This window comes from Anolis carolinensis, unplaced genomic scaffold, assembly GCF_035594765.1.
Source record: "Anolis carolinensis isolate JA03-04 unplaced genomic scaffold, rAnoCar3.1.pri scaffold_8, whole genome shotgun sequence".
In the NCBI taxonomy this organism is placed as follows: domain Eukaryota; kingdom Metazoa; phylum Chordata; class Lepidosauria; order Squamata; family Dactyloidae; genus Anolis; species Anolis carolinensis.
The window spans coordinates 7,097,206-7,122,989 of NW_026943819.1; the positions used below are offsets into that span (position 1 = coordinate 7,097,206).

The 25,784-nt window shown below is 40.9% G+C and overlaps 1 protein-coding gene across 6 annotated transcripts in view; it reads right to left on the minus strand.

Moving 5' to 3' along the window:
* Positions 1-25,784, minus strand: part of tacc1 (transforming acidic coiled-coil containing protein 1) — a 90,229-nt gene that overhangs the window by 25,455 nt on the left and 38,990 nt on the right. For 5 of the 6 annotated variants that reach the window (XM_062961365.1, XM_062961366.1, XM_062961368.1 and 2 more), the window contains exons 3-5: positions 8,276-9,326; positions 5,830-5,865; positions 1,481-1,541 (exon numbers count right to left, since the gene is read on the minus strand). In XM_062961365.1, coding sequence (XP_062817435.1) covers positions 1,481-1,541; positions 5,830-5,865; positions 8,276-9,326 — 1,148 coding nt within the window. The remainder of the gene's footprint in view (positions 1-1,480; positions 1,542-5,829; positions 5,866-8,275; positions 9,327-25,784) is intronic. The other variant, XM_062961364.1, reaches the window with a different exon arrangement.

A 25,784-nucleotide genomic window follows, 5' to 3' on the forward strand; every position in this document is an offset into this window, starting at 1 on the left:
ATGATAATCCGGCCCCTCAACAGTCTGAAGGATTGTGGACCGGCCCTCGGCTTAAAAAGTTTGAGGACCCCTGGCCTAGAAGATCAGGGGGCAGAGGACTCTTACAAGTAAAACAAGCAGTCAAAGAAGAAGAACATGCCCTGGCAGAAGATGTAAATGAAAGTGAAGAACCTGCTTTGATTGAAGTCAAAAGTAAGAAACTCCTCAAAGCACAGCAGACAAAAAACCAGTACAAGAAAACCGCACTACGAACTAGAGCTGACAGCTGGCACAACAAAACATTGCATGGAAAGTTCTTTGACAAAATTGAAGGAAAAGCTGATTAAGGAGAAGACCTGGCTCTGGCTCATGAATGGGACCCTGAAGAAGGAGACAGAAGGCCTGATCCTTGCAGCCCAGGAGCAAGACATCAGAACAAAGGCAATTCAGGCCAAGATCGAAAAATCAGCTGATGACCCAAAGTGCAGACTGTGCAAGGAAACAGATGAAACCATTGATCATATCCTCAGCTGCTGTAAGAAAATCTCACAGACAGACTACAAACAGAGGCACAACTATGTGGCCCAAATGATTCATTGGAACTTATGCCTCAAGTACCACCTCCCAGCAGTAAAGAACTGGTGGGATCACAAACCTGCAAAAGTATTGGAAAATGAGCACGCAAAGATACTGTGGGACTTCCAAATCCAGACTGACAAAGTTCTGGAACACAACACACCAGACATCACAGTTGTGGAAAAGAAAAAGGTTTGATGTCGCCATCCCAGGTGACAGTCGCATTGATGAAAAACAACAGGAAAAACTCAGCCGCTATCAGGACCTCAAGATTGAACTTCAAAGACTCTGGCAGAAACCAGTATAGGTACAGGTGATTGGCACATTGGGTGCTGTGCCAAAAGATCTCAGCCGGCATTTGGAAACAATAGATATTGACAAACTTACGATCTGCCAACTGCAAAAGGCCACCCTACTGGGATCTGCGCGCATCATCTTAAAATACATCACACAGTCCTAAACGTTTGGGAAGTGTTCGACTTGTGATTTTGTGATACAAAATCCAGTATATCTATCTTGTTTGCTGTGTCATACAATAAAATAAAAATAGAGTAAAATAAATGTAATAGTAGCAACAAAAAAAGAGAAAAATAATAAATGTACCATATATTCTAGAGTATAAGCTGACCCAAATATAAGACAACCAGGACCCTCACCCGAGTATAAGCCGAGGGGGGCTTTTTCAGTCTTAAAAAAGGGCTGAAAAACTAGGCTTATACTCGAGTATATACAGTAAATACAGAGGAAAGCTCAAGTCCCCTCTTTGGCTCATGCCCATGGTTTTGGCATCAATAAGGACCCCATAAAGCCACCCTCTGATGTTGGCTTGGAATTGGCACAAGTTCTTGGTTGCTCCTGCCCATAATCCTTCTCCCAACATGTTGCTGGTTCTGTGCAATGTTGCAAAAGGATGACTATGCCATACCTGAGAACAAGTGTCCAGAACGAGGGGTTGCGTTTCGTATTTCTTCACCTTGCAGCCACTCCTGCGGAAAGAAAGGTTGCTCAAATCAATGCGAGATGTTCTGTATTTTGAAAGGAAATGAGTCGGAAAGGGGACAAAGAAGGGCACAAGCAAAAAAGAGGGACGCTAAAGCAGAAGGAGAATTTGCATCTCCTTCGCTGACACGGCAGGTTCAAAAACTCAGCAGGAAAAAACAAGCCACTGCCATGATGCTTTCTCAAAGCAGGGAAGCAGGGTTGCAGAACGGCATCCAGGAGCATTTATTCCTCCAAAACAGGCAATGCTCAGACACATTTGTACGTGTTATGCAAAGAAAACATCAAGCCACCATGTTCTAGATACCTGCCTGTACGTTGCACGTGCAATAAAGCACACTTGTCACACTCATGCTCCATGGTTTGCACAATCTGATCGTGGTCTGATGCAGAAGTAACATTAAACCATGACTATTGCGGCAATGAGTTTTCTCAGATCTTAAGAACAAATATTTTCCTCCTCCTCACTCTCCTCCCGTTTTTATATAAAGAGGAGACTGGAAATGTCCATGTTCAGGTTAAACTAAACAGGTATGTTGTTATACTCAAGTCTGGTTAGTTCAAATTTTAAAACAAACAAACCGTGATCAAATTATAATCCTGTCATGTAAGGTAACCTGAGTTTCTCCAATATGGATAAAACAATAGACGGTTGTCAAAGTCTTTCATGACTGGAATCACTGGGCTGCTGTGAATTTTCTGGGCTGTATGGCCAGTTCCAGAAGCATTCTCTCCTGACGTTTCGCCCACATCTATGGCAGGCATCCTCAGAGGTTGTGAGGTGTGTTGGAAACTAGGTAAGTGGAGTTTTTTAATCTGTGGAAGAGATTTGTGGGAGAAAGAACTCTTGTCTGTTTGAGGGAATTCCAGATAGGGGAATTCCAAAGAGGAAACAATCAGGGCCAGCTAACATTTCCCAACAAAGGATTCCCCCGTGCAGTAAGCAGCCAGCTTTGAAGCTGCAAGGCCATTCAATGCTAATCAAGGTGGCCAATTGCAACATTCACACTTGCCTCCAACAGACAAGAGTACTTTCTCCCACCCTGGACATTATTCCACAGATATATAAACCCTCCTCGCCTAGTTTTCAACAGACCTCACAACCTCTGAGGAAGCCTGTCATAGATGTGGGTGAAACGTCAGGAGAGAATGCTTCTGGAACCTGACCATACAGCCTGGATAACAGTAGACTGTTTCATTTCAAGCACTTCATTCAAATTGAGCAAGTAAATGCACACAAAGGAAAGAGCAGCTGATATGTGTGGCAGAGAATGGTTTTGAAAATTCCCTATCTATCTGGAAGTGCAAGTTTAGAATCTTACTTTCTAGTTCCAGCCATCTAGAATGTTATCATTTTATTAGTTATGCTTAAACCCTGGTTTTGTCCAAGTTTGAGACCCTCTCCCTTCTCAATTTACTTCCACAACAACCCTGTGAGGTAGGTCAATTTCAAGGTATTTAATGGAGATTTGAATCTGCACTTCCCAGATCTCCAATCCATATTTGGGTACACTAGATTTTTCCATTCTTCTCCATTGGCTATGCTAGCTAGAGTTGCAAAAATCGCTATGCTAACAACAATATGACCCCTGTATCCATAGTTTCACTTATTCATGTTCAAAACAATATACCGTATATACTCGAGTATAAGTCGACCTGAATATAAGCTGAGGCACCTAATTTTACCACAAAAAAACTGGGAAAACATTGACTCCAGTATAAACTGAGAGTGGTAAATTTCAGAAATAAAAATAGATACCAATAAAATTACATTAATTGAGGCATCAGTAGGTTAAATGTTTTTGAATATTTACATAACGCTCAAATTTAAGGATAAGACTGTCCAGCTCTAAATCATTATTCTCATCTTCTTCAATGTAAATGTGCTTATGTATCCTTTTAATAATAATAGAGTAAAATAATACATGTAACAATAATAATAATAAATACAAGAAAATAATACATGTAATAATAAATAGAGTAAAATAATAATTGCAATAATAATAATAATAAGATCAGAGTGAAATAATAAATGTATTAAGGTAAAGGTTTTCCCCTGACGTTAAGTCCAGTCATGTCTGACTATGGGGGTTGTTGCTCATCTCCATTTCTAAGCCGAAGAGCCGGCATTGTCCGTAGACACCTCCAAGGTCATGTGGCCACTGGCATGACTGCATGGAGCGCTGTTACCTTCCCGCCAGAGCGGTACCTATTGATCTACTCACATTTGCATGTTTTCGACCTGCTAGGTTGGCAGGAGCTGGGGCTAACAGTGGGCGCTCATTCCGCTCCCAGGATTTGAACCTGGGACCTTTCGGTCTGCAAGTTCAGCAGCTCAGCGCTTTAACACACTGCGCCACCACCAGGGGCCTTAATAAATGTATTATTTATAATAAAAAATAGAGTAAAATAAATGTGATTGTAGCAACAATAATAGAGAAAAATAATAAATGTAATAATACCAATAATAATAGAGAAAAATAATAAATGTACCATATATTCTCAAGTATAAGCTGACCCAAATATAAGCCAACCAGGACCCTCACCCAAGTATAAGCCGAGGGGGGCTTTATCAGTCTTAAAAAAAGGGCTGAAAAACTAGGCTTATACCCGAGTATATACAGTATAATCACTAGGCATTTTCTAGATCCTCCAACTTGGTTCTATAATATTTTTGGGCCAGAAATCCTTCACTTCAATAGGGTTCGCTAATCACAATGGAATTCACACAAAGTCAAGAAACGTATCCAATATGGATTTGCAGGTCGTACTGCATTCCAATGCTATGCTGGATTTTGGTTGAGTTTCAATAGTGATGAATCCCTCATTTTCCTCTTCCTATGGATGATTGCTTTGTCACTCAGGCTGTTGTCACTACACATGCCAAGTAGAAACCACTACCTAAAAGAACAATGGGTTCCCCTAAAACTGTGGAGACCAAAATCCACTGCTTGTGGTAATATGAAAATAACCAAATAAACTCAATATATATATTACAATAACATATATCCAAAAAACAGGACTGTTCCAATCGCATAGAAGTAGAAACCAGCGGTTCTTCTCTCGAAGTATAAGGCCAAGTTTTTCATGTGAGTAAATGTCCTGTTCTTTATTACATATGAGTAGACTCCAGTTCTCATATAACTTGACTCAAACCTGCAACCGGTTTCGACTCACAGGAGTCTTCGTCAGGCGGTTGGGTTTCAATAATCAACAAAGGTTCAACTTTTGAGGTGAGAAATTCACCATCAGTTTTCTGAATAGGTGGATCAGTTTGTCTTTATTAAACCATGGACTCTGTATAGGATATACTCGCCACAGAATAAAACTCCTTGTAGAGCACATGGTTTAATAAAGACAAACTGATCCACCTATTCAGAAAACTGATGGTGAATTTCTCACCTCAAAAGTTGAACCTTTGTTGATTATTGAAACCCAACCGCCTGACGAAGACTCCCTTGAGTCGAAACCGGTTGCAGGTTTGAGTCAAGTTATATGAGAACTGGAGTCTACTCATATGTAATAAAGAACAGGACATTTACTCACATGAAAAACTTGGCCTTATACTTCAAGAGAAGAACCGCTGGTTTCTACTTCTATGCGATTGGAACAGTCCTGTTTTTTGGATATAAGTAGAAACCACTGCCATTCTTCTTCTTGATCATCGCTTATAAAGCCAAAACGATAAGGGAAGATAGGCTGCCTAAGTCCAAGGACAACGGGATAGTGGTGTGAATGGCTACGGCCACTTCCAAATAAAAAGTGGCCCAACTGTTTACACTGACACAAAATGCAGTGGAGCATCCTGAGACTTTTAAAAACAATGGACAAGACCACAGTAAGGCGGATGGAGCTTGTGCATTATGGGGACGCCACGGGAAACATTCACTCCCAAACAAACTCATATTCTTATTTGGATGGGCTCCAGGAAAGCCAGGGAATTCTTGACTTGGGAGCAAAAGGCCAAGGTGAAATCATTGAGGAGATGCGTAAGAGCAAACACAGACTTTGTGGCATGGGTGCATTCATGGCATGAGACTCCACTGCAAAAATAAAAATGAGCATGCCGCAGCCGCAAGCGCAACTGTCGCAACGTTGCCGAATTAAACGGTGTCTTTGAAAAGGAGGCAAAAGTCAGACAGCAAAGTCAAATTGGGAATCAGAGGAGGAAGTTTCGTGCAGCTAACAGAGGCAGGGGAATAGAAAGCCAACAAAGAGCAACACAGGACTCAAAAGGATTAAGAAGGAAACAAGAAAGAAACAAGGAGTACTTACAACAAAAAACAGAGAAATTTCACTTGTTCAGTTGTCCTGATGAACCAAATATGAAGAGAGAGGGAAGGCAGAGAGAGAGAGAGAGAGAGAGAGAGAAGGGGGAAAGTTGGAGGGATGGGAAAAAGAACATGAAAGACCTGGATCGATTTCTTTCCAGAATAAATGCCTCTTATCCTACAAGTGTGGGAAATTACGTAAAGAAGAGATGTAGAATTGCAAATATTTACAACTGTAGCTACAGAGGAGGAAATATTTACAACTGCAACTGCAAAGAGGGGGGCAGAGGGGAAATGGAAGTTTTCGGTACTCCTTCGTTGCACCCATGGCAGGCCAAACACAAAAGCGAATTACACAAGAGCATGGAAGCAACAGAATCGTAAAAAGGAATGGAAAAATGTGATGCAGATAATGTACCCAAGTCATAGAATTCAGCTCAGGGAAGAAGAGATTTTAAATTGCTAGTACAAAAAATTGCATTTGTAGCCCAAACTGGGCCCAGCTCTAATCTCAGCCATCAGTTATATTTGGAGCTGAGACTGGAAACAAAATTGTCTGGAATGAGCAACTGGGAGTAACGCAATACACACCCCACAAACTCAATGGATATTGACTTTGCCCCATCATGCTATGACGTTTGCCACTTGGCACCGGCATCAATGAAAACCCCAAACGGACTCTTTGTCCATCCGCGAGAAGATGGAAGCGAAGAGCTGCGATATTAATGCCAATAACAAAATCCAAATTTAAAATTTACTATGGACAAGCCACTCGTTTTACTTACCCTTGTCCCCACTGAAACCTTACCTTAAGGGAATAATTAATTTTAATTTTAATCTTTTTATTCTGTATTTGCACAATTACCTAGGAGTGGATTGGTAGGCTAGTAGGCGGGGATGCTTCGTATCTATACATGGTTTTACTGTATGTATGGGTAAGTGTGTACATTTTGTATGTTTCACATGTTTTGATATGGTCAAAATTGACTAATCAATAAAGAGTTGTTGTTGTTGACTCTTTGTGTTTAAGCCAAATTGTATTATTTCAAAGGGTGGGTGCGATTTGAAAACATGGTTGCCATTCTGTTGTCGAAGGCTTTCATGGCCGGGATCACAAGGTTGTTGTATGTCTTTCGTGCTGTGTGGCCATGTTCCAGAAATATTCTCTCCTGACGTTTCGCCCACATCTATGGCAGGCATCCTCAGAGGTTGTGAGGTATGGATAAACTAAGTAAGGAAAGGAAAGAATATATATCTGTGTAGAGTCCAGGGTGTGGCAAGAGTCCTTTGTCACTGGGAAGCCAGCATTAATGTTTCAGTTAATCACTCTAATTAGCATTGGAAAGGTTTTGTCTCTTGCCTGGGGGCATCCTTTGTTAGTCATTAGTTGTGCTCTGCCCTCTGAGTGAACAAAATCTGGCTACCAGTATTAAAAAAACTCAAAAATCAGAACAGTAGATGGGAAGCAACACTCTGAGGGCAGAGGAGCCCCAAGGACGGCTAATGACTCTGAACAAAGGATGCCCCCCAGGCCTTGTTTCTGAACCAAGTTTTGCCTCAACTTCATCACGTTCCTGCCTTGATATCAAAGACTTCCTAGTGACTTTGGACTTCGTTATTCAGTCTTGCTTCTTTGTTTTCCCCGCTCAAGAACTTTTCAACAGTTTTGAGCGAGTTTCGGTTTCTGGAATTTGGACAATAATATTGGACATTTCCCTTCAATTCTTTGGACTAATTCATACCTTTTCATAAAGGACTATTACCTGCTCAACCTTTCCACCTATTCATTCCTGGATTTATAATTGTTTTAATAAAGATATTATATGTTTTTTAGCTGCTCCGAACCCTAGGGGAGTGGCGGCATATAAGTTTGAAAAATAAATAAATAAATAAATAAAGAGACAAACCTTTCCAATGCTAATTAAGGTGATTAACTGAAACATTAATGCTGGCTTCCCAGTGACAAAGGGCTCTTGCCACACCCTGGACTCTACACAGATATATATTCTTTCCTTTCCTTACTTAGTTTATCCATACCTCACAACCTCTGAGGATGCCTGCCATAGATGTGGGCAAAACGTCAGGAGAGAATATTTCTGGAACATGGCCACATAGCCCGAAAAACATACAACAACCCTATAGTTGCCATTCCTTTGTGCTCCTTGTTTCAAAGACATAGCTCTACCGTGGAAAAGCAAGTGGGAAGCAACCTCCTCTCTCTTCCTGTTGTGAAAAAATGGGTCCAAAATATGGGATTGGATGCAGTGTGGGCTCAGCCCTCCACGGTTTCCTGGGGGCCAAATGCATCCCCTGCCCTTCCACCCTGCTTTCACAGAAAACCACTGCAAATGAATGAAATCTTTCTACTGGATGCAGATGGAGCTCTGCTTGGAATGGACTAAAATCTTTCCCCAGGTGCAAAAGGGCCCCTCTAAGCATCCTCCACTCACGTTATCAACCGGGACTTGGCCTTTTGGGGCGAGGCCAAGTCTTTCTTCAGTTCATCACTCAGCGTGCCCAGTGTCTGCGACTCCAAGATTTCATTGAGACTGTTTTCTGCCGAGGGACCCACGCTGGCCAAAGTCTTAGTGGGCTTGAAGGGGTCAGCAACGTCGAGGTTGTAGGAGCCTTTTGGAAGAGGCGGGGAGCCCTGCAAATCAGAGTTTCTGCCAAACGAATTCAAGTGGGTTTCACTCCACTGTCCTGGATCACTTGGTTGCATGGCGCTAGAGAAGGGCACATCAGATACTTCCTTGGCAAGCGTTTTCTCTCCATCCTCACTGACTGCAACCGGCTTGTTGGCGCCACTCCGTTGCCTCTTTGGAGAGAGTCTGCTGGCCGGTTTCCTTACTGGTTTTCTCACCGGGGCCTTCTTGGGTTCCGCATCTTCGGCTCCTTCTGCAAAATCAAACTCAAGTTTCACGGCCTTGGCGTCACTGTCAGGAAGAGCAAACCCCGGTTGAGATGGAGGAGACGAGTTTTGGAGCTTGGAGCCTCCGATGACAAAGGGATTCATGCTTTCACTGTACGACTCGGGGTCGAAAGCGTAGGAGGCTTTGGGGATGTTCTCTGTGGTCGATTCAGTCTCTGGGTTCTCTCCCCCCATTTTATTTTGCAGGACAACTGGCTTGGCTCTTGGGAGTTTGCTTTTACTAACAATAAGTGTTTCACTGTTTGGCTTCACTCCTTCAGACCTTTCCGTAGGGACTTCTTTCCCCCCCTCTGTTGTTGCTAACGCAGCTCTAGCTGTAACTTGATTTTGATCCGACCCTATCGAAAAAGTGTTTTCTTCCTGGACGGCTGTAAGCTGCTCTGTGGACAGCTCGGACCCCAATGCAGATGGAGTCATGGGTAAACCCTTGCCGAAGCTAAGGTCAGCTTTGGAAATGGCCAACTCTGTTTGCGAGATGGTGAGATCAGCCTGCAATTCATCCTCTGTTGAAGCTGAGCCTTTCTGACACAAATCCTTGGCTACCGGTTGCACCGCATCTTCAGGTAATTCTGGAAGAGAAAAAAAGAAAGAAAGAAAGAAGTTGTAAACAAAGGATATTTAATAGTCAGCGGTATATATTTGCTGGAGTTGGAAGCACTGTCGCACCTCAGACCTAAAGCCACCTATGACCAGAGCATCACACAAGAAAAACACACAAAAGATATACAGTAGAGTCTCACTTATCCAACATAAATGGGCCAGCAGAACATTGGATAAGCTAAAATGTTGGATAATAAGGAGGGATTAAGAAAAAAGCCTATCTATCTATATATATAAAAGAGTGATGGCATCACGGCAATTCACAAAACAACAAAAATACAGGCCCCCCAACCTCAAAATTTGACAACACAACCCATCATCCACGCCTCAAGGTTGATACAACAAAAAGAAAAGAAAAATAAAGTCCTAATTAGAGGGAGAGCAATAATTGTTTTTATCCAATTGCTGCCAGTTTAGAGGGCTAATCTCTGCCCACTTGGTTGCTTAGCAACCAGCCAAGGGACAGCCAGGTTTCCGTTATGGGACAGGCAGATTTAGACCTCACTTAGACTTCTTCCACAGATTATCTAATTTGCACTGGATTATATGGCAGTGTAGACTCAAGGCCCTTCCACACAGCTATATAACCCATTTATAATCTTATATTATCTGCTTTGCACTGGATTATCTTGACTCCACACTGCCATATAATCCACTTCAGTGTGCATTTTATACAACTGTGAAGAAGGAGCCTCATATAATCCAGTTCTGAGCAGATAATATAAGATTAGAAATATACAGTAGAGTCTCACTTATCCAACGTAAACAGGCCAGCAGGATAAGTGAATATGTTGGATAATAAGAAAGGATTCAGGAAAAACCAATTAAACATCAAATTAGGTAATCGTTATACAAATTAAGCACCAAAACATCATATTATACAACAAATTTGACAGAAAAAGTAGTTCCATGCGCAGTAATGCTATGTAGTATTTACAGTAGAGTCTCACTTATCCAACACTCGCTTATCCAACGTTCTGGATTATCCAACGCATTTTTGTAGTCAATGCTTTCAATATATCGTGATATTTTGGTGCTAAATTCATAAATACAGTAATTACTATATAGCATTACTGTGTACTGAACTACTTTTTCTGACAAATTTGTTGTCTAACATGATGTTTTGGTGCTTAATTTGTAAAATCATAACTTAATTTGATGTTTAATAGGGTTATCCTTAATTCCTCATTATCCAACATATTCGCTTATCCAACGTTCTGCCGGCCCGTTTATGTTGGATAAGTGAGACTCTACTGTACTGTATTTACAAATTTACCACTAAAATATCACAATGAATTTAAAACACTGACTACAAAAACATTGATTATGAAAAGGCAGGCTGCGTTGGATAATCCAGAACATTGTATAAGCGAATGTTGGATAAGTGAGATTCTTCTTTAATATGAAATAATTGCTGGGATAGAATAATGCAGAACAATATAATCTCTAAAACCAGGACAGTAAATAAACAGGGGAATTCCACACAGGAAACAATCAGGGCCAGCTAACACCTCCCAACAAAAAATTCACTCAGGGAGGAAACAGCCAGGCTTTAAAGCTGCAAGGCCATTACATCCTAATCATTTTTCCTAATTGCAGCATTCATACTTGCCTCCAACAAACAAAAAAAACCAATCAGAAATATTGTATATTCACAACCTTTAGGAAATAATATCGCCTGATGGCGCAGCGTGTTAAAGCGCTGAGCTGCTGAATTTCTGGACCGAAAGGCCACAGGTTTGAATTGGGGGAGCGGAGAGAGCCCCCACTGTTAGCTCCAGCTTCTGCCAACCCAGAAGTTTGAAAACATGCAAATGTGAGTGCATCAATAGGTACTGCTCCGGCGGGAAGGTAACGCCGCTCCATGTAGTCATCCCACATGACCTTGGAGGAGTCTACGGACAACGCCGGCTCTTCGGCTTAGAAATGGAGATGAGCACCAACCTCCAGAGTCAGACACGACTGGACTTAATGTCTGGGGAAAACCTTTACCCTTGACCTTAACTACCACCAATTCCTCAATACTTTATTTCCCAGACCACCAGACTTCGCCACAGCAACGCGTGGCCGGGCACAGCTAGTATATATATAAAAGACTGATGGAATCACGGCAGCGGACAAAACAACAAAACTAAACACCCCACAACCTCGAAAATTGACAGCACAACCCCTCCTCCACGCCTCTAGGTTGATACAACAAAAAGAAAAGAAAAATAAAGTCCTAATTAGAGGGAGAGGAATAATTGTTTTTATCCAATTGCTGCCAGTTAGAAGTCTAAGCTCTGCCCACTTGGTCTCCTAGCAACCCACTCAGCCCAGGGGACAGGCAGAGTTAGGTCTCACTTAGGCCTCTTCCACACTGCCTATAAAATACAGATTATCAGATTTGAACTGGATTATATGGCAGTGTAGACTCAAGGCCCTTCCACACAGCTATATAACCCATTCATAATCTTATATTATCTGCTTTGAATTGCATTATCTTGACTCCACACTGCCATATAATCCACTTCAGTGTGCATTTTATACAGCTGTGTAGAAGGGGCCTCATATAATCCAGTTCTAAGCAGATAATATAAGATCATAAATATACAGTAGAGTCTCACTTATCCAACATAAACAGGTCAGCAGAAGGTTGGATAAGTGAATATGTTGGATAATAAGAAGGGATTCAACTACCACCAATTCCTCAATACTTTATTTCCCATACCACCATACTTCGCCACAGCAACGCGTGGCCGGGCATAGATAGTTAAACATAAAATTACATTATGATTTTACAAAATTAAGCACCAAAACATCATGTTTTACAACAAATTGACAGAAAAAGCAGTCCAATACACAATAATGTTATGTAGTAATTACTGTATTTACGAATTTAGCACCAAAACATTGCAACATTTACTACAAAAACATTGACTACTAAACAGCAGACTGCGTTGGATAATACAGAACATTGGATAAGTGAAGCTTGGATAAGTGAGACTGTACTGTACAGTAAAAAGTAGGGTTAAGGAAGGAAGGTGTAGAATCCAAAAAGTCAGCAATCAAATGTCTCTTGTAAATCCAAAAGAAAGGCAGTTCAAGAATAGTCCCAAAATCCAAAAGCATAAACAAAACTTGAACAAGGACACACAACATGCACATGGAAAAACTCCAAGAATACTTGAATCCCAAAACCAAAACAAGAACTAGAGAACCCAGGTGTGACTACCTTGAAAGCCACATTGCCTGAACTGAAGAGCAAAGTGCCCATTAGCTCCTAATATACAGACATGAAAGCATTACGTCTACCCTGGAATTTTTGCTTCCCACAAAGCCCTTTTGACCTAAGAAGCTGCTCGAATTTAAAGGTGAACCTCCTGGCTTAGGTCAATGTTACTAGGTGCATTCCCATGAGAATTTTTCATCAATTCATCTTCACTAGACTCCTTATTTGGAGAAGATTATTCTAACTCCTGTGACTGGCCTTGAACTCCTTGAGGTTCAGAGGCAATTACATTCTCAGGCCCTGCATCTGTGCCCGTCTCTCTATCTAAAGCAGTTTCTAGCTCTGCATCAGAATGAATCCCAGGAAACTCTAAATCATCAGTGACTCCATCAGCCCCTGCCCGCTGTGACTGGTGCTGGGCTACAACAAGCACAAAACATCCACAAATGTGAAAAAAAAAGAATCTTTAGGTCCTTCAACCTTCGTTTTGTTGTTGTTTATTCGTTCAGTCGCTTCCGACTCTTCGTGACCTCATGGACCTTCACTGGCCACAGAGATTTCTGAGAAAACATTTTAGTCAAATCTACAAAGCCAAACCCACAAATGTGGGGGGACAACTGCACTTTCTTACAGAAAGGATCCCATGTTTTAAAACCAAGATGCATCTTTATGTTCCATCCTGTTTGTTTTTTTCATATTCTGATGTCACACAAATTAGATTGCCTTGTAGTAAAATGTTAACCAAATGAATGTCACAGTCATTTCCAATAGCCAAGGAGAATTTCCTCTTCCTATGGTGACCAATGTTCCTCTTGCCAAGGAAAAGTGCAAGCAACCAAGAAAGTGAAGGGTTCCACCAGGAAGGTCTTGAGTGTTGCACCCAAAAAGATATCCACTCCCTCTGAAAATGTTTGTCATTCCTGCCTTATGACTGAATTGAGCAATCTGGGCTTATTCCAAAACTTTTTTTTCTCAAGCTTTTAAATTACATTTTTTTAAATTGCAGGTGAAGGCAACAAAGAACATTTCCAATGAGTCTGCCATAAGGTGTGTCAGATTTTCGGGCACAAAAAAATAATAACTTGGTTGCTCCCACCAATACACCTTTCAGCTAATTCAAGCTAAAACCTTTTAATATTTATTAGCAGAGGAATCTATGCCATCTGTGCAGAAATATATCAGCCGAGACCTGACAGCACCTTGGCGGAGTTGAGAGAGCCCTCAGGCCTTGGTAGCTTCAGACATCTTATTTGATGCAGCAAAAAGGTTCATATGGTTAAATGATAAAGACGACCCGGACTGATTTATGGCTACAGCACGAGGATTTTGGAGGAATGGATTTTAATCATGTTTTATATCTTTATATTGTTTTAATTGTTTTATTGGATTTTTTTTTGCTGTTTTAATTATGTGTAGGCATCGAATTGTTGCCAATTTTGTACGCCACCCTGAGTCCCTTCGGGTGAGAAGGGCGGGATATAAATGTTGGAAATAAATAAATAAATATGGGATGCAAATGGTAAAGAAAATAAGGCTTTCTACAGAACCTACGAAAGCTTTGGTGCTCAAAGGAGAAAATTCAACACACCGGTGATGCCTTGTCAGTACTATATTAGCACTTTATTGACTATTTTAGTTGTGAAACTACCTCTCCCCAATTTTGAAATATTCTGCACTTTGGCCCATGCCCGTGTATTCATCTCCTGTTTTTAACATTTTATTCTATATGTTGATTTTTATGACTGTTTTATTGATGCTGATGTTTTATTGTTGGGATTTTTGTTTTATTGTCTTGCTGTTGTTGTTATATTGTTGTGTTGGGCAAGGCCCCATGTAAGCCGCCCCGAGTCCCTTTGGGGAGATAGGGCGGGATAGAAGAATAAAGTTATTATTATTATTATTATTATTATTATTATTGACACAACGACGTTGTATGACACAGCAAACAAGATAGATATGCTGGGTTTCGTTTCACAAAATCACAAGTCGAACACTTCCCAAGTGTCTAGGACTGTGTGATGTATATTCGGATGATGCGTGCAGATCCCAGCAGGGTGGCCTTTTGCAGTTGGCAGATCGTGATTTTGTCAATGTCTATTGTTTCCAAATGCCGGCTGAGATCTTTCGGCACGGCACCCAGTGTGCCCATCACCACCGGGACCACCTGCACTGTTTTCTGCCAGAGTCTTTGCAGTTCAATCTTGAGGTCCTGATAGCGGCTGAGTTTTTCCTGTTGTTTTTCGTCAATGCGAGAAAGGTGCCACCTTGGCGTGGTGGGGGGGCTTAACTGCTCCAATGATGACTGAGGGCTGTGCTAGCGGTAGTGTAACTACCGGCAGGTCCAACCAAGCCAGAGAGGCCTCAGCTGAGGAGCAGAACTAAGAGCACCTAACCCATTAGCATTATGGAGAATCAAACCCAAACGAAGTCTATACTGGCTCAGTCGTCGCCCAGGATAAAAAGGACCGACGTGGATGCTGCTGATTCTGGACATCCATCGACAAGTGGGCTACGGAATCATCAAAACCCAAATGAACAGTCACAGAAGCGGCAGAAATACACAATGCCAGAAAACCGCACAATTATTATTATTATTATTATTATTATTATTATTATTATTGGTATCAAAAGCTGGACAGGTATTTCTGTTATAACTAGGAAGAGAGCAAGAACCAATGTCCGATTCACAACTTTGCATGAGTTTTATTTTTTTTAATGCTGTTCCTTTCTTCCTTTCAAAAGCAGGCGTGGGATGCAACAGGGAGGATGAGTCAACGGGACCTAGCAATTTAAAAAATGCATCCAAATGAATACTTGCAGCCTCAAATTAGGTGAAACGCGGATAGCAACGAAGCACTTTAATCTCGCCCTCTTTGCTGAAGATTACATTCAAATGGGCGCAGGGATTAACGGCGGCTGCAAGTGAGGAGACGGGTTGATTTCTTGGTCCATAGATGACCTTGGTGGCTTAAAAAAAAGCTCTGAGCTTTGTGGTATCTGCAAAGTGTTGTATTTCTTCAGCCTTCTTTGTCCACCAGATGTTCATGAGTTCTCTGGTCCTTCTTTGGACCTCAGCTTTTGCACTGGCGTAGATCATTTTCTTAGTTGGTGTCTCTCTGCTATGTTTGGAAGGCTTTCCTTTTCTTATCAATTAACTGTTGGATCTCTTTGTCATGATATAAAATGATATAAACAATGCCAAGAAAAGAAGCGTGGTTTCAGAGCCACTGCCAAATGTCCTTCCCTTGATAGACAAAGAAGGTCTTTTCAAAGGCATCATGAAGGAGTGTTTATTTTTGTAATCCCCGCTGGACTGGAGAGCAAATTGCCCTTGAATTGGATATCTGATTTTTGAAAAGTATCAAGGAGGAAGGTGGGACCAGGGGATATGACTTGGCAACAGAGCCAACTAGGTAATTTTCAAGTGTAGGCGAACAGAATTTTGGCACCCCCCCCCCAAACCAATCACTGAAAAATAAAAGCATTGGATAAGCAAAAATGTTGGATAATAAAGAGGGATTAAGGAAAGCCTATTAAACATCAAATTACATTAAGATTTTACAAATTAAGCACCAAAACATCATGTTTTATACCAAATCGACGGAAAAAGCTGTTCAATACATGGTAATATTATGTAGGAATTGCTATACAGTAGAGCCTCACTTATCCAAGTTTCTGGATTATCCAAGCCATTTTTGTAGTCAATGTTTTCAATATATTATGATATTTTGGTGCTAAATTAGTAAATACAGTAACTACAACATAACATTACTGTGTATTGAACTGCTTTTTCTGTTTTGGTGCTTAATTTGTAAAATCATAACCTAATTTGATGTTTAATAGGTTTTTCCAACGTTCTGCCGGCCCGTTTAGCTTGGATAAGTGAGACTCTACTGTATTTGCAAATTTAGCACCAAAATTGAACAGGGATATAGGGCAGTGTGGACTTAGATAACCCAAATAGCCCCCAGTATTTAAAAAAAACCCTCTAAAATGTGAGAGAGATTAAGGAAAACGACAAACTAACATTTTACTAAAGAAAAACACAGGAAACCTGATAAAATACAGACTGGTCTAAAGTAGAGGAATCTGAAAGAAAAAGAAGTTTACTGGTATCTATTTTTATTTCTGAAATTTCCCACCCTCGGCTTATACTAGAATCAATGTTTTCCCAGTTTTTTTGTGGTAAAACTAGGTGCCTTGGCTTATATTCGGGTCGGCTTATACTCGAGTATATACGGCAACTCAGTCACTACCGGGTACCCAAGCTAGTATGACATAAGACTGGACTAGATGTCCCTTATGGACTCTCCAAACTCTATAATTCTATGATCTGAAAACCTGGGTAAATTCATACAGGAGATCAGGTATTTTATCTCTAAAACGGGATTCAGAAAGCCCCAATTTCGTTTATATTGTCCATACTCCATCTCTAGAATATGGATGTACTGCTTCCAGACAAGGCGTCTACACTGTAATCCAAGAATACACAGTGATGGATTCTCTTAATAACTGTGCTATGTTTTCACAAAGCTTCTGCCATTTTTTTCCCTAACTAGAAAGCAACAGAGGGAAGGATGAGATATTAGCTGCAGAATGAAACCCAACTGACTGGGAGACAAGAGAATGCGAGACAGGGAGTTGGCCACATAGTTTGCATTCCCATTGTGCAGCCACGGCTCCATTACTCCCTGAATGCAATTTCTCATCCACAGAGAATGAACCAGGGTCTAAACACTGTGAAAGTACCAAATCTGTGTGATCTTAGAAACTAAGCAGGGTCAGCCCTAGTTAGTTCTTGGATGGAAGACGGCCAATGAATATACCGTATATACTCAAGTATAAGCTGACCCGAATATGGGTCTTGGAAGAATAATTTAGCTCAGCTCCAAGCAAGAAATCCACAATATGTATTCTTTGATGTCTTAACTATTGATTTTATGATATTATATGATTGTATGATATGTGAGCTGCTCTGAGTCCCCATTGGGGAGATGGAGAGGGCATACAAAAATAAAATTACTATTATTATTTTATTATGACACAGCAAACAAGATAGATATGCTGGATTTCGTATCACAAAATCACAAGTTGAACACTTCCCAAGTGTCTAGGACTGTGTGATGTATTTTCGGATGATGCGTACAGATCCCAGCAGGGTGGCCTTTTGCAGTTGGCAGATCATAATTTTGTCAATGTCTATTGTTTCCAAATCCTGGCTGAGATCTTTTGGCACGGCACCCAATGTGCCCATCACCACCGGGACCACCTGCACTGGTTTCTGCCAGAGTCTTTGAAGTTCAGTCTTGAGGTCCTGATAGCGGCTGAGTTTTTCCTGATGTTTCTCGTCAATGCGACTGTCACCTGGGATGGCAACATCAATGATCCAAACCTTTTTCTTCCCCACAACTGTGATGTCTGGTATGTTGTGTTCCAGAATTTAGTCAGTCTGGATTCGGAAGTCCCACAGTATCTTTGCGTACTCATTCTCCAATACTTTTGCAGGTTTGTGATCCCACTAGTTCTTTACTACAGGGAGGTGGTACTTGAGGCATAAGTTCCAATGAATCATTTGGGCCACATAGTTGTGCCTCTGTTTGTAGTCTGTCTGTGCGATTTTCTTACAGCAGCTGAGGAGATGATCAATGGTTTCGTCGGTTTCCTTGCACAGACTGAATTTTGGGTCATCAGCTGATTTTTCGATCTTGGCCTGAGTTGCCTTTGTTCTGATGTCTTGCTCCTGGGCTGCAAGGATCAGGCCTTCTGTCTCCTTCTTCAGGGTCCCATTCGTGAGCCAGAGCCAGGTCTTCTCCTTATCAGCTTTTCCTTCAATTTTGTCAAGGAACTTTCCATGCCATGTTTTGTTGTGCCAGCTGTCAGCTCTAGTTTGTAGTGCGGTTTTCTTGTACTGGTTGTGCTTTGAGGAGATTATTATTATTATTATTATTATTATTTTATTATGACACAGCAAACAAGATAGATATGCTGGATTTCATATCATCAAAACCGTCCTTGGGTTCCCTTAATGCAACCTTCCATCCAATAACTATTCCAGACCAGCATCAGCAAGATTCTTCAAATCACCATAGACTGGCACTTCTATTTAGCCTCTGACAAGAGGTTGCTAAATGAGACATACGGCCTACTTTCTGCTCTTCTGCAGCTCCCTCATGCCAATGCAAACGACCGCTCGCACGAAGCAAGCTCCTTCTTTGCCTTCTGGGAATTCAGCAACGGCTGCCGGTTTGGATCGAGAGAATGTTAATGGACACATTACCCACGTTCCAGCAGACAGAGCAAAGGGTGAGTGCTTATGTTGCTATTCACAACCCATCCACCTAGGCATTTGCAGGGTTGGGACTAAGCCCATGATATTTTGATATCCAAAGCAGCAAAAGCCTGCCGCCCTCTCCATTGGGATGAGGCACAATATACCTATCCTAGATCTATCAGTCAATCAATCAATCCATCAATTTGTTGTCGAAGGCTTTCATGGCCAGAATCACAGAGTTGTTGTGAGTTTTCCGGGATATATGGTCATGTTCCAGAAGCATTTTCTCCTGATGTTTCGCTCACATCTATGGCAGGCAGTTGTGAGGACTGTGTGGGGAACTCTTTGTTGGGATGTGTTAGCTGGCCCTGATTGTTTCCTGTCTGGGATTCCCCTGTTATCTGAGTGTTGTTCTTTATTTACTGTCGTGATTTTAGTAGGAAACCATGAAAATGAACAAAATCTGGCTACCAATATTTAAAAACTCTAAAATCAGGACAGTAAAGAAAGAGCAACACTCAGGAGAAAAAGGGAATTCCAAACAGGAAACAATCAAGGCCAGTCATCACGTGCTAACAAAAGATTCCCCCAGGCAGGAGGCAGCCAGTCTTTGAAGCTGCAAGGTTATTCAATACTAATCAAGGTGGACAGTTGCAACATTCATACTTTCCTCAAACGTTTTGCTCACATCTATGGCAGGCATCCTCAGAAGTTGTGAAGTCTGTTGGAAACGAGGCAAGTGGGGTTTATATTTCTGTGAAATAATGTCCAGGGTGGAAGAAAGAACTCTTGTCTGGCTGAATGTGAATGTGGCAAGTGGCTACCTTGATTAGCATTGAATCACTTTGCAGCTGCAAGGTCTGGCTGCTTCCTACCTGGGGGAACCCTTTCTTGGGAGGTGTTAGCTGGCCCTGATTTTTTCCTGTCTGGAATTCCTCTGCTTTCTGAATGTTGTTTTTTATTCACTGCAACATTCACACTCGCCTCCAACAAACAAGAGTTCTTTCTCCCACCCCGGACATTATTCAACAGATATATAAACCATATATAAACCTAGTTTCCAACAGACCTCACAACCTCTGAGGATGCCTCCCCTAGATGTGGGTGAAATGTCAGGAGAGAATGCTTCTGGAGTATGGCCACACAGCCGAAAAACTCACAGCAACCTAACTAGTGTGGTCTTTCGCTCAAAAGTAACAAGACGTGCATACGAGCCCATTGCCACTGGAATAAAAAGTTCAGTGTACATTTCTTTGGAATCTTGACTTCCTTTTTTCCTCTTTAAATCAAAATATATACAGTAGAGTCTTGCTTATCCAACATAAACGGGCCGACAGAACGTTGGATAAGCGAATATGTTGGATAATAAGGAGAGATTAAGAAAAAGCCTATTAAACATCAAAATAGGTTATGATTTTACAAATTAAGTACCTAAACATCATGTTATACAACAAATTTGACAGAAAAAGTAGTTCAATATGCAGTAATGCTATGTAGTAATTACTGTATTTATGAGTTTAGCACCAAAATATCATAATGCATTGAAAACATTGACTTGGATAATCCAGAACATTGGATAAGTGAGTGTTGGATAAGTGAGACTCTACTGTAGTTGGGATTGGGAAATCTGTTATGTCTGCTGAGCATTAAGGAACCAAATCAAAGGTTTTTGGCAGGACTTTATGGAGTCTGGACTCCTGTGTCTGCAGCATTTTGACTCCATCCGCCGGTCTTCCATCATGCCTTTCCGCAGTAAATGAAACCGATGCCTCCCTCCTTCCTTCCTTTCCTAGTCTTTCTGCAATATTAGGAATTACCAAAAACAAACGGCTGTAAGTAGAATTGCTAAGGCAGTTTTATAGGAGCCACTGACAGATTTATTCTTAGTGCGGATTTTAGAGGAGGCAGGGTGCTGAATTTGGAGAAGAGCAGCATCATAAAATTCCACTACGGCTTTGATAGAAAAAGACTGGCTTGGATGCCTGGAAGGAAACCGTTCTATTGTGAGACCAAGGCTGACATACACAGTTTGTTCGGTGAGATGATACTGTATAACTGCTTGGAGAAGTAGGAGTCATTGCTGCAGTCGTTCGTGATTAAAATGATGTTTATTGTGACTAGAGCTCCAAAACCCTGCTTGCAGCAGCATGAATGCCATAAAGAATAAGACGTTGGTGCCAAAAAGGAGAGGAAATTTTCATTCTAAACCAATAGACTATATGCGTTGTCAACAGATTTGACCTTCATGTCTTCCCTTAAAGCATTTCTCTAAGATACAGTAAAAGGCAGACACCATTTTGTGGCTTTCGATGTTAACACCACTGCTTCTGCTGATTCCATCTCACGCAAGCAGACAATCCAATGTCCAAGCGATGATTTATTTTTTAAAATCTGCAGCTTGCCTTGTGACTTCTCCTCCGACTTGGTGCTGAGTCAACCTCAGCTGAGTGTAATGAACAGTTTCCTGCCTCCTGTTTTTAGTCTCTCTTCCTCCTTAAACACGGCTATATCAGAGCTGGCTTCAAAGAGCTGTCGGGAGAAAGAGATAAATGGACACTCCGGTTTCTGCTGATTTATCCCTCCATGTTCCATCTCTTTAAAACTAGCCAAGACTTTTCCTTATAAGAGCAAAATAGATCTTTAAAAAGTAATATATGGTTCCAATAGTATCTGCTTAAGAATTCATAAACAAGGCTAAAGGCTCAGGGTGCCTTCCTTAGACGATCCCTCATTGTCCGAATATGATGGCCTTCCAAATGTAGTGTCTTGGCGGTGGTTACGTAGGTGATTGCAGAGCCCTATTACTGACCCGCATATTCTTCCATGGTGAGGACTTCAGTTTTCAGGTGGAAGGTGGTCCCGGTCAGGATTGGATTGACACACCTTCCTCTTGGTACGTTTCTCCCTTTCACCCTCCATTTATGCCTCTTCAAATTCCACAACACTGCTAGACACAGCTGACCTCCAGTAAGAGCACTCAAGAGCCAATGCTTCCCAGTTTTCGGTGTCTATACCACAGTTTTAAAGGTTAGCTTCAAGCCCATCTTTCAATCAATGAACATTCCATTTTTCATTCTTGAGTTGGGAGTAGAGTAGCTGCTTTGAGAGACAGTGATTGGGCATTTGGACAACGTGGCCAGTCCAGTAGGAGCATCGCTTCAGTGCTGGTGGTCTTTGCTTCTTCCAGCACCCTGACATTTGTCCGCCTGTCTTCCCAAGAGATTTGCAGGATTTTTCAGAGACAATGCTGATCTTTGCGCAAGACCTCTCACCGCATTACAACTCCCCAGATCCCATAGCAACTCCCACCATAATCTCTTAGCCAAATTCCCCTTGCTTCCCTTCTTTTGCATCCTAAAATATAATGAAAATTATATTCTGGTTAGCATTCTGGTTATCAGCCAGTTGCAATAAATCACTCTGACCAAGAGGTCATGAGTTCGAGGCCAGCCCGTGTTGGGGTGAGCACCCGACAATTAAAAATAAAATATAGCCCCTGCTCGTTGCTGACTTAAGCAACCCAAAATATAGTAGGGAATATATTTCCAAAATATAGTAGGAAATGTAGGTACCACTTATATGTGGGGAGGCTAATTTACAACATCATCCAGCCAGAATGAGGAAGTTTCCTTCGCAGTGGATGATGAAGCAGCTGCTCCCCCTGTGGCCGGAATCAAGCATACCCTCAGGAAGCTGGAAGCTGGAGAAGGTTAAATTGCCTTTGTGTCTGTCTCTGTTCTATGTTATATGGCATTGAATGTTTGCCTTATACGTGTACAATGTGATCCGCCCTGAGTCCCCTTCGCGGTGAGAAGGGCGGAATATAAATACTGTAAATAAATCAATAAATAAATTGAGACCACTTCTCTAGGCATTTGTAGGTCTTCCGGTGCAATTCTATGTCCAACATCCAACATTCACCACAGGTATGTGATGAAGGATCTAGAGATTCCTAGGAAGGTTCTCTTGGATAAAAAAATAGGGTTCTTCCCCGACTTTCACAGGGGTCCTTTGCCGCTACCCACATTGAAAGTGGAGGACTGTGAGAACTAGAAAGATGGTTGACTTTTCCAAAACAAAAGAAGCCATGCTCAAAAATTCAAACTTGGCATAGACTTCTGGAGGCACCAAGTAATGGAGGAGAAGCAGCACTGGGATTTGCAAGCTCCACGCAGAAGGATGTCGGTTAGAAACAATTAGGTCATCATTTAAATGTCTGTAACTGACATCCTGGGCTAAAAGAGGACGGAGAGCATACCAGGCTATGCAACAAACTCTGGGCTCCAAAAGTTGCCAAATAGGCTGCTGCAACGTCCCTTCTTCCATCAGCATCCAGATCTTTCTCTCTCCTTTGGTGGAGAAGTATAACTTTGTAAAACTACAACACCACGGCTGTTAAAGTGGCATCAAACTGTATCCGTTCTAGTCTAGATGCATTCAGAGTCAAGCTTACAACTTCCCCATACATTTGTTACCAAGATGTTGGTGCATCAAAGCATTGCAAAAGCAACAAGAAACAGTTGCAAAAGAGGAAGTTCTTTTGAAAACAGGAACTACCATAACCTCTGGGTTGCTGTGAGTTTTCCGTGAGTTGGCCATGTTCCAGAAGCCGCCTCTCCTGATGTTTCACCCACATCCATGGCGGGCATCCTCAGAGGTTGTGAGGTCTGTTGGAAACTAGGCAAGTGGGGTTTATATATCTGTGGAATGTCCAAGGAGAGAGGAAGAATTCTTGTCTGTTAGAGGCAAGTGTGAATGTTGCAATTGGCCACCTTGATCAACATTGAAAAGCCAGGCAGTTCAAAGCCTGGCTGCTTCCTGCTTGGCGGAATCTCCAGCTGACACTTAGGTTTTTGTCGAGAAAACTTAAGTGCATCTTCACTGCAGAATTAATGCAGTTTGACATCATGTCATAACACAGTGCTATGAACTCATGAAAGTTGTAGGGTTTTTTTTGTTTTTATGTGAATAATTTTTTTTATTTTATAGTGAAACATAATACAGTAGAGTCTCATTTATCCAAGCTAAACGGGCTGGCAGAAGCTTGGATAAGTGAATATCTTGGATAATAAGGACGGATTAAGGAAAAGCCTATTAAACATCAAACTAGGTTATGATTTTACAAATTAAGCACCAAAACATCATGTTATACAACAAATTTGACAGAAAAAGTAGTTCAATATGAAGTAATGCTATGTAGTAATTACTGTATTTACGAATTTAGAAACAAAATATCACAATATATTGAAAACATTGACTACAAAAATGGCTTGGATTATCCAGAAGCTTGGATAAGTGAGGCTTGGATAAGTGAGACTCTACTGTACATTGAAAGTGGTGGAACAATATATCAATAGAAAAGTGGGAAAGTATCAAGAGGAAAAAAAAAATCGTGTCAGGAGCAACCGGAGGAAAAAATAAACATAGAAATAGAGGTTAAAAAAAACCAAAAAAAGGAAGGAAAAAAAGGAAGAAAAAAGAGGGGGAAAAAACGGGGTATACTTCCCATCTTGGCTTCCCATCTTTGTCTCTTTCATTAATTGTGTCTTTATGTATTCTGTTTAATCTACTTTATATATTAGACAGGTCTATCATAAAATCCATTCTTCTTTTTGTTAGGAATTTTATAAAGTTAGTCCAGTCTGTTTTGTTTTTCCCTTCTCTTATTTTTTGTGTTAACTTATCCATTTGGACTATGTCTAGTATTCTCATTATCCATTCTTCGGGGATTGGGAGTCTTTTTTCCTTTCCAGATCTTTGCAATTGTTAATCTTGCCACAGTGCTTAAATAGAAAAGTATTTTATCTTCATTCTTCTTAAATTTTGCATTCGAGAAACTTAATAAATACATTTCCGGTTCTGATTTAAATTTAATTCCTACAATTTCTTGTGTCATTTCGTGAACAGTCTTCCAAAATTCAATAATTTTCTCACAGGACCACCACTGATGAAAAAATGTCCCATTTTCCCCCCGCATTTCCAGCACATATTAGATTTCTTTTTATTAAATTTTGATAGTTTTTCTGGCGTGTAGTACCACCTATATTGCATCTTATACCAGTTCTCTCTGATATCAGTTGCGGCCGTATATTTTAATTTTTCTTTCCAAATTTTTTCCCAATTTTCCAGATTCAAACTACAGTAGAGTCTCACTTATCCAACATTCTGGATTATCCAAAACTTTTTTGTAGTCAATGTTTTCAAAACATTGTGATATTTTGGTGCTAAATTCGTAAATACAGTAATTACTACATAGCATTACTGCATATTGAACTACTTTTTCTGTCAAATTTGTTGTATAACATGATGTTTTGGTGCTTAATTTATAAAATCATAACTTAATTTGGTGTTTAATAGGCTTCTCCTTAACTTCTCCTTATTATCCAACATATTTGCTTATCCAACGTTCTGCCGGCCCATTTATGTTGGATAAGTGAGACTCTACTGCAGGGGTCCTCAAACTTTTAAAGCAGAGGGCCGGTCCACAATCCTTCAGACTGTGGAGGGGCCGAATTATCATTTGGAAGAAAAAAAACCGAACAAATTCCTATGCACACTGCACATGTCTTATTTGTAGTGCAAAACAACAACAACAATGAAAGAACAATACAATACAATATTTAAAAATGAAAACAATTGTAACCAACATAAACCTATCAGGATTTCAATGGGAAGTGTGGGCCTGCTTCTGGCCAATGAGATAGTCAAGTTAATTAGGATTGTTGTTGTTGTGTGCCTTCAAGTCATTTCAGACTTTGGGTGAGCCTAAGTCTAAAATTATTCATTTATTCATTTACTACATTTATTTATTACATTTATATCCCGCCCTTCTCACCCCGAAGGGGACTCAGAGCAGCTGTATGTACATACAATATATTATATTATTAGCATAGCAAAATATTAGCATTATATATTACTATATTGAACTATACCACTATACTGTAA